The sequence below is a fragment of the Triticum dicoccoides genome, chromosome 4B (assembly GCF_002162155.2).
Source record: "Triticum dicoccoides isolate Atlit2015 ecotype Zavitan chromosome 4B, WEW_v2.0, whole genome shotgun sequence".
NCBI classification, from domain to species: Eukaryota; Viridiplantae; Streptophyta; class Magnoliopsida; order Poales; family Poaceae; genus Triticum; species Triticum dicoccoides.
In genome coordinates, this window is record NC_041387.1 from 635,645,796 (window position 1) to 635,655,790 (window position 9,995).

The following is a 9,995-nucleotide window of genomic DNA, read 5'->3' on the forward strand; positions in this document are numbered from 1 at the left end:
GCTACCAATCCTTCATCTTGTGTGTACCAAGTACAATTGCGTGTTCCTGATGTTTTGTGTTTAACATTTTATAGTGTTGTACTATAGCCATGGTTTTGTAGAATTTTTGTTATGTTATATTATAGTATCGCAAGATCCCCATGCAAAATATATATTACAAAATCATGTCTAAAGTTAATACATCCTTGCCCATTCACAACTTTTCCAATACTTTATTACCATGAGTTTAACATCGAGGATTGTTACCACCTAATAACTCATTACCAATATTGTAGGGAAATGTTGGCTATTGTTAGCTAAAAATAATCAAATGAAATCAAAATTAAATGGTTATCCTTAGAAAAATAAGATGTACATGAGTCTATTGGTTCTTGTAGGTCTCGGGTTTGAATCCCCTCTCCTCATAGTCCCTAAGAAGGTTGTTTCATGTTAGCAAAACATGGGACGACTTCAAGTCTAGGACATAGCATAAATATTGCACTTGAAAATAAAACATGGCACTTCTTGTTACGTCTCAAAATATGCATGTTTGACAACGTGTTCTACCAACATGAATCCATACTAATGGGACTGATGTCGGCTTATCCATGACCTGTGAAACATGGTCACCATCTAACATGTATGATAGTCTTCCAATATGTGCCCATATATCGTCAACAAGCATATACCATTAGAACAACACCATAGAGCATATGAATTTCACAAACAAATCATGTATTTATCGAGAAGATATTTAAGAAAAAAGAATTAGTATCTCGTGAAGAAAAAAGTTGTCCTTCCCAATTATAGTGCCACAGTTGTCACTCCATTTAGTTTTTGCGAAAGAATATACTCACCACCAATGCTTCCCACTATTGAGCACTCTCCAATTTGTTTCTTGCAAAGTTGATTTGTTGCACACAACTAGAGTTCTTACCACCAACCTCAGTTTAACTCAAAATGCTCAGATATATCCCTTGCAAAGGGTTGTTGACATGGAAATGCATAGTGACGTTATTGAGAATACCGCTCAAAGCACGCAAAGTGACCACAATAGTGCTAAAGTTTTATACTATATGCATGGAAACGTAATCTATAAAAAATGACTTTTGCGACATGACAATAGTAGTGCTACAGTTTCTACATTATATGCACGGAAAGATAATCTCTAAAAAAAGACTTACATAGTTTCTATGTCTTTCTTCTCTCTCTCCTACGTTCTATATATTAAGTTCATGCCATTCAAAGACACTTGTTGAAGGATTCATGTGTTTAAAATCATGTAGGATTCCAGGTCTGTGCTCAATTCTTCGTTTTTCTTATTCCTACTCCCTCGGTTCCTAAATAGTTGAGGTTTTAGGTTTGTCCTAAGTAAAACTTCCTCAAGTCTGACCAAGTTTATAGAAAAAATATATCCACAACTTCAAGTATAAATAGTATAAAGTACATTACAATGAATCCAATGAAACTAATTTGGCGTTGTAGATGTTGATATATTTTCTGTAGAGTTGGTCAAACTTGGCTCATGTTGGGTTTTTAGGTTGTGGCTCAGCTACTTTGGCTCGGCCTGAGCGCTCTGAATAGTGTTGGTTACCTTTTGTTGTATTGTTTTTACATAATTAGTTTCATGTATAGGGCCTTTTTAGATTGCAGAAACATAAAAATGTACTCTCACTGTTCCAAAATACTTGGAGGTTTTAGGTTTGTTCCAACTTTTCAGTCAAACTTTAAGTTTTAGGTCTGTTCCCTTTATGTAGGCATTTTAAGGCTTTCTTCACTGCTGCGATTGGAAGCACTATTCAAGGGAGACTTTACTGGGAGTTAATTCCAGCATTTAGGGAAAGTAGCAGGTCAAAGGAATCTTGCCTTGCAGTGATTGAGATGTTCACATGAGTTACACTTGCACGACATGATATCTTTGTTCCTACCAGCAACCTTCTCTTCTGGTTTAGCTCTCTCTTTGATGCCTAGATGTTCTACATGATCTGTTTTAGATTCGTATCTCAAGTGGCTTTCTTCATCTCTTGCTCTTAGGCTCTGCTCTTTCTCTCATCTCTTGTATCTTTAAACAAGGCCTTGTACTTCGCGTTCTATTATTTGAGATGAATGTTGGGGAACGTTGCAGAAAATAAAAAAATTATATGCTTCACCAAGATCAATCTATGGAGTCATCTAGCAACGAGAGAAAGGAGTGCATCTACATACCCTTGTAGATCGCGAACGGAAGCGTTCAAGAGAACGGGGTTGAGGGAGTCATACTCGTCGTGATCCAAATCACCGAAGATCCTAGTGCCGAACGGACATCACCTCCGCGTTCAACACACGTACGGTTGGGGAAGACGTATCCTCCTTCTTGATCCAGCAAGGGGGAGGGAGAGGTTGATGGAGATCCAGTAGCACGACGGCGTGGTGGTGCAAGCAGCGGCGATCTCGGCAGGGCTTCGCCAAGCTCAGCGAGAGGGAGAGGTGTTACGAGGGGAGAGGGAGGCGCCAAGGGACTAGGGTGCGGCTGCCTCCCTCCCCCCTCATTATATAGGGGGCCTAGGGGTGCGCCGGCCCCCTAGAGATCCCATCTCAAGGGGGGGCTAGGGGGGGGGACTTGCCCCCCAAGTCAAGTGGGGCGCCCCCCACCCCTAGGGTTTCCAACCCTACGCGCAGGGGAGGCCCAAGGAGGGGCGCACCAGCCCACCAAGGGCTGGTTCCCCTCCCACTTCAGCCCATGGGGCCCTCCGGGATAGGTGGCCCCACCCGATGGACCCCCGGGACCCTTCCGGTGGTCCCGGTACAATACCGGTGACCCCCGAAACTTTTTCGGTGGCCGAAACTGGACTTCGTATATACAATTCTTCACCTCCGGACCATTCCGGAACTCCTCGTGACGTCCGAGATCTCATCCGGGACTCCGAACAACTTTCGGGTTACCTCATACCAATATCCCTACAACCATAGCGTCACCGAACCTTAAGTGTGTAGACCCTACGGGTTCGGGAGACACGCAGACATGACCGAGACGACTCTCCGGTCAATAACCAACAGCGGGATCTGGATATCCATGTTGGCTCCCACATGCTCCTCAATGATCTCGTCGGATGAACCACGATGTCGAGGATTCAAGTAATCCCGTATACAATTCCCTTTGTCAATCGGTACGTTACATGCCCGAGATTCGATCGTCGGTATCCCAATACCTCGTTCAATCTCGTTACTGGCAAGTCACTTTACTCGTACCGTAATGCATGATCCAAGCGACCAAACACTTGGTCACATTGAGCTCATTATGATGATGCATTACCGAGTGGGCCCAGAGATACCTCTCCGTCATACGGAGTGACAAATCCCAGTCTCGATCCATGTCAACCCAACAGATACTTTCGGGGATACCCGTAGTATACCTTTATAGTCACCGTTGTGACGTTTGGTACACCCAAAGCACTCTTACGGCATCCGGGAGTTACACGATCTCATGGTCTAAGGAAATGATACTTGACATTGAAAAGCCCTAGCAAACGAACTACACGATCTTGCGCTATGCTTAGGATTGGGTCTTGTCCATCACATCATTCTCCTAATGATGTGATCCCGTTATCAATGACATCCAATGTCCATAGTCAGGAAACCATGACTATCTGTTGATCAACGAGCTAGTCAACTAGAGGCTTACTAGGGACATGTTGTGGTCTATGTATTCACACATGTATTACGATTTCCGGATAACACAATTATAGCATGAATAATAGACAATTATCATGAACAAGGAAATATAATAATTATTATTTTATTATTGCCTCTAGTCCATATTTCCAACAATGAATGCATTTGGGTTCCTCGTGCGCCGCCTTCTTTTGTTCAATTTTTTATGTAAAAAAATCATAAGAATGCAGTTAAGATAGTCCTCACCTCCTCGGCATAACATGTACTCCCTCCGTCCCTTAATATAAGAACGTTTTTGACACTAGTGTAGTGTTAAAAACGTTCTTATATTTTGGGACAGAGGTAGTAGTATTTTTCTTCAAACAGAGGCAAAAGTTTTGCCTTGTCCATTAATTAAGAAGAGAGTTGCCCGGTTTATTAGCGGAGAACTGGGCAAAAACCATCACAACGAAGACCCCAAATGCAAACTATTCCCAAACAATGAAGCTACGTGACCAGAAAGGTTGACCTCCCAACACACCCAACACAAAACTTCTACAACCTCCCAACACTTGGGTCTCAACATCACAAAACAGAACACATTGACTGGCTGCAAGTTGAGAAGAACACTTGGACGAAGACAACAAACACAACCAAGCCCACACTTGTAGTCCATAAAATTGCATCATGGAACTACCTGCATCATCCCCTTTATCACCACCATTCTTGTTCTTTCAGTTGCTTGATTTCCCTCCGCGAATGCAGGATCTAGGGAGAGTTTTTTCCTCATGAGACGTCTGATTGCCTTGCTCATGTTAGGGTTTAGGTTGCCGAGGAAATCATTAAGCTTGATGGTGAGAATGTCCTGGAGGTCAAGAACAGAGAGTCCAGCCACAAGAACATTGTCTCCCATAGGAAAGACCTCCCATTGAGCTCAGATGAGTGGTTAGGCTCGGGGTGGTGGAGAGGGTGCCAAAGCCATGAGTGGAGGCGCAAGTGAGCCTATTTGCAGAGGTGTTTCCGACAGAGTCAAAACTGCTTCCTCATTTAATTTATGAAGCTTGGGCATGCTCCGTACACGTGTGTTGGACTCATGCCAGAGCCCACATAGGGCAAGGCAGGCAACGACTATGAGGCGACCGAAGCACGAGGGGAGAAGCATCCATAGAGATCCACCTCTCCGACATCCACAAAGGTAACATCAAGCTCAGACAGAGGAGACGATGTATTAAGGGGTGACGCCTCAGCCGACGCAGGAGAGGGCTTTCCCAAAGTAGTCTCCGCACGAGCTAGAAGGCTCCCAGCACACAGAATCGAGCAAAGAAGAGAGTTGCCTAGTTTATTAGTGGAGAACCAAGCGAAAACAATCGCAATGAATCCCCCACACACGGACTATTCCCAAACAATGAAGCCACAGGACCAGAAAGTGCGACCTCCCAACACACCCAACACAACACTGCTACAACCTCCCAATACTTGGGTCTCACAATCACAAACAAAACAGCATCGACTAGCTACAAGTTGAGAAGAACACTTGGGCGAAGACAACAAACACATCTGAGCCCACACTTGTAGTCCAGAAAATTGCATCACGGAACTACCTGCATCATCCCCTTTATCACCACCCTTCTTGCTCTTGCACTTGCTCGATTTATCTCTGCGAATGCCGGATCTAGGGAGAGCTTTTTTCCTCATGAGACGTCCGATTACCTTGCTCATGCTAGGGTCCAGCTCACCGAGGAAATCATTAAGCTTGATGGCGACCAGGTCCTCGAGGTTAAGCACCGAAACTCCGGCCACAACAACATCACCCCATAGGAAAGACCTACTCGTCTAGCTCGGATGAGTGGTTAGGATCCAAGGGTGGTGGAGAGGGCACTAAATCCATGAACGGAGGCGCAGGTGAGCCTATCTGCGAAGGTGTTTCCGACAAAGTCGAAATAGCTTCCTAGCACAATTTATGAAGCTCGGGCATGATCCGTCACACTGGTGCTGGACTCATGCTAGAGTCCTCGCCCACATAGGGCAAGGCAGGCAGTGGCAATGAGGCGACCGAAGCACGACGGGAGAAGCATCCATAGAGCTCCACCTGTCCGACATCCACAAAGCAACATCAAGCTCAGACAGAGGAGACGGTGTATTAGGGTGTGAGCCTCAGCCGGCGCAGGAGAAAGCTTGTCGTGCAAGGAATCAACCATATCAACTATAGGCTAGGTCGCCTGCACCAACCGTGATGAAGCCATGTCTTGCAGCTCAGAGCGTAACAGCTCAGCCTAGATCAAGGCGGACAGATTGTGTATGGTTTTATGACTCCGTGCATAACATGTACTTCCTCCGTTTTTAAATATAAGTTATTTAAATATTTAATACGAACTACATACGGATGTATGTAGACATATTTAGAGTCTAAACTAGACCCACTTCTTTTTTTAACACAGTACCTACGCAAAGCGATCATATACACGCGCATACACTCACCCTATGAACATGCGCACACACACTCTACCCCTATGAGCACCTTCAAAAGACTCAGCCGTCATCGTAGGCACCTCGTCGTCGACGAAAACATCTCTTCCCACTGAATGTGCATCGCCGAAAATCCTGAAATAAATCCAGTAATAAATGCGAGCACCAGGATTTGAACCCTGACGGGCTGCGAATATCACAATCTCTCTAAATATCCAACCACAGGTTGGTTCCATATTGAAATCTTCTGAAAAGTATTATACTCACTCGGTAAAGAAATATACGAATGTTTAGATCACTAGAAAAATTATCTGATGCTGACCAGCTAAACACGATCAAATTGTCTGTGGTTTTATGAGTCCGTGCGGGATGTGACGTCTGAATCTGCGTTTGCGCGTCCACGTTGACTTCAACCAGACGCCGGACAGAAGCTTCTCAAACGCCCGGTCCAATGCGGCGGCCGCAGCAGCAAAGCTGCCGTGCCGTGCCGTCCTTCACCCACCCCCAAGGAGCGAACCGATCAGGTCCTCCAACCCAAATCCCCCACGCCAAACCATCCAAATCACACGGCCACGACCGACCGATGGCCCAGCCACCGGCGACTCCGGCGACGGCGGCGGCGTACGGGTGTGCGGCATGCGGCGCGGACCTGAACCTGTCCGCCTCCCACCTCTACCCGGCGGGGACCTACTTCGAGGCGGGGAACAAGGGCACGCTGTCCTTCAGCTGGGTGAACGAGTCGCGGCTGCGGTTCGCGGCGGAGGACCGGATCCGCCCCTTCTTCGAGACGCTCGACTACTGGGGCATCCAGCGGAAGCGCACCCGCGTCAACTGCGACGCCTGCGGCAAGCTCCTCGGCCACGTCTACGACGACGGCCCTCCGCTCATGGAGGGCACAGGCCAGCTCGGGATGGGCCCCAGCCAGGTCGTCCCCCGCCGGCCCAGGTACCGGATCAAGATCAAGGCCGTCACGGCCGCCGGTTCCTCCGCCTCCGCCGCCGCCGCCGCGCGCTGACCGCTGAGTTGAGAAGCTTGATTCATCCCGTGACGATGCTCACTCCTTCCTGCTGTAAATCAGTGCTACTTCATGTAAATCTTTGGCTGCAAAATAAACTTGGACGGGTGGAATTTGCTGTGAATTGTGTGAAAATCGAAGACGTTGTCGTCCATCATGCCTCGTTTAACACTTCTGATTTGCTGCGAAAATCGAACCAGTTCTGAATCATCGTGCTTCTGATAACAGTTCAGAGAGAAAGAGTCCACAACCGGACGCATATCGGCCTCAAACAAGCGCACGGGCTGCCCGATCACCGATCCGACGCATAAATCATAATTGCGACCCAACCGCACGGCGAAAGTCCGGCTCAAACATCCCGACTGCTTGGACGCCCGATAACCCCCAATCCAGCCCGTGCACTTGAGCAAATCCTTTGCAGTTCAGATGAGCAAATGGTCATCCGCTCTGCACTCCGACTATCCCGGGAGGAGTGCGCCTTCTCGTGGTCTTCATCGATCTCACAGTATTCCATTGCCCAAATGGCGCTAGGATCCGCCGGGGCTAGTGGATCACGCGGGTGACCCCGGCATCACCGAAAGCGGAGATCACCACATGGCGCGCAACCCTGCTGTGTGGGTGTAACCGTTTAGGTGGCACCTTGTCCTGGTGGCCTCGCCGGCCGAAACGGAGGCCATATCAGCCTCCATGGTGCCCGACCAAAATGAGAAGGAGGCGTGCCAAACGCGAGGCTGCGGGCGCGGCTTCAAGCGGATGCTGCTTCAGCACCCCGCATAGCCAAGAAGCGGTGAAGGAGGGCAGTTAAGGCGATGGCAACAGAGCAAAGCAGGGCGGTTAGTGCCATGCCCGACCATCCCCCAAGGAGGAGAAGGGCGTGGACGGTCACAGATCGAAAAGCTCCGTCAATGAGCAGATCCGCCTTGATCCATTTTGCGTCTTCGACTGCTATTCCCGCAAGGAAGACGGGAAGAGCAAGGGCCGCCGCAGATGAACCTTTTCCGTTGTCGTTCAATTCGTAGTTAGTAGAGCATGTCAATTTTTGATAGTCCGATGACATGTGTTGAACTATGTATGTTTAACGTGGCATGAGACTAGTATGGATTTGATGATTTGGTTTGATGGATCCGATTGAGTTGCAATTTTGTGTGTTGACCAGTCACTGTCAGCGGATACGCCCGGGCACGTCCACAGACGTATAGGGGCCTGGATTACGCAAGTTCGGTTTGTAGATGCTCTCACTTCTCTTTGGTGTTTTAGCCGCAAGTTTGTAGAAACAAGGTCAAGTTGCTACTCAGCTTGACCCGAACCACAGAAGGAACCCAAGTGACGACCCAACCCGACCCTAATGACACACCACCATGGCCATGGCCACACGTGCACGCATCTTGCCACTCCTCCGTGCCCTCGTCGCCAAGTGGGGGACGGCCCCCGCCGCCGCGGTCCCGATCCATCCATGAGGGGCAACACCATCGACTATCTCGCCAAGAAGGAGCCCTCCTTCCCCTTCATAACTTATCATGTACCACTCTCCATCACAGAAACAGAATCACATGTCATCACTCTCCATCAAAGAAACAGAATCACATATCAGATTAAGCTGTGTTATTATATATTACCACGCTAGTAGAACGCAAAAAAGTCATGTCTCAAAAAAGAACAAAATATCCTACTCTTCCCTTTTCTTTATTTTTCTAGAAATAGCAGCAACGTCAGTTGTGGATGTTGTGGTGTAGGGAACTGATGCTGGTGTCGGGGACGCACTTGGTGCTCATGACCTGCCTTACGTAGGCCCTCCTTGCGGCTACCTCCATCACTTTCATGCCTTCAACGAAGACTTCCACCAGGTCACCACCTTCTAGTGCGTGCTCCCTCCCTGCTCCCTTATCTCGCTCATTTCCTGGGCCCTTAGGGTTTTCGCTCACGTCCTCAGTATGAAAACATTTGGCAATCACATGAAACAAAGTATGCATGTTGTCTTTGAGGAAAACATTTTATTATTATACTTTTAAGTCAAAATATACCTAATCTTAACTACTATACTTTTTATTATTATTTCATCACCATGAGTTAACCATATAAGAATGTTGTTATCCTAAATCTTAACAAAGAAAACGAACGTTCATAAATTGGTGTTACAACACAACCATGTACCAGATCGACGACTAGGTTTTGTGCTTGTGATCATGATTGGTGGACAATAGACTTGATGGAGGGAGCTAGCTTCACAAACTGAAAATCTAACCAGAAACCAAGAATTGATGCTGAGCTCACATGGAGGAGTGACATGAGCTCAAACTTGGAAGAGAGCTATGATTTGATCATATGGAGGTTGTGACAAAATTTCAACTCATTTGAATATGCCTAGCTAGTACCTCCTTCACAAAGTTCCTATCTGGTTAGAGACTTTGGAAATTAGCTGAAAAATACTCACTAGGCAACTGAAGTTGAAATTTTGCATGAGGAAATGATATGGATAGGAGAGAGCATCCAAAAAGTTTGGGAGCAATCAAGTAAAGATAAATGACACTTGCTTCACAAAGTGCCATCTAGGGCCAAATACAAAAAGGAATATTTGGAAAATATTTTTGAACATGGAAAGTAATTTTTTGCCATATTTGATGAAAATAGGACCCAAAAAGTTTATGAGAATTATTTGGAAATTTTTGGAATGACAGAACTATAGGTTGCTTCACAACCTAGGGCAAATAGGGTTATCTTTTAATAGAAAAAGAATATTCCTAATAAAGAATATTGGGATTGGTCCAAGATGGGGAATGACATAATTTTGGGATGGATTAGATGATGGCAATCCACTTGTGAGACTTGAGAAGAGATGATCTTCCCAAGTTTCAAGACCACAGAGCCACAAAAAAAGAAATCCAAGCAAAATCCAAAGAAAATCAAA

The 9,995-nt window shown here is 46.5% G+C and overlaps 1 protein-coding gene across 1 annotated transcript; it reads left to right on the forward strand.

The window, feature by feature from the left end:
- Positions 1–6,500: 6,500 nt before the first annotated feature.
- Positions 6,501–7,203, forward strand: LOC119294109 (uncharacterized protein At4g08330, chloroplastic-like). The gene has a single exon (XM_037572370.1). The coding sequence runs from the start codon at positions 6,527–6,529 to the stop codon at positions 7,088–7,090; it is 564 nt and encodes a 187-aa protein (XP_037428267.1). The 5' UTR covers positions 6,501–6,526; the 3' UTR covers positions 7,091–7,203.
- The last annotated feature ends 2,792 nt before the right edge of the window (positions 7,204–9,995 follow it).

Excerpts from the sequence above, each read along its gene's own strand:
- LOC119294109 (XM_037572370.1), top strand. The coding sequence starts at position 6,527 with ATGCGGCGGCCGCAGCAGCAAAGCTGCCGTGCCGTGCCGTCCTTCACC.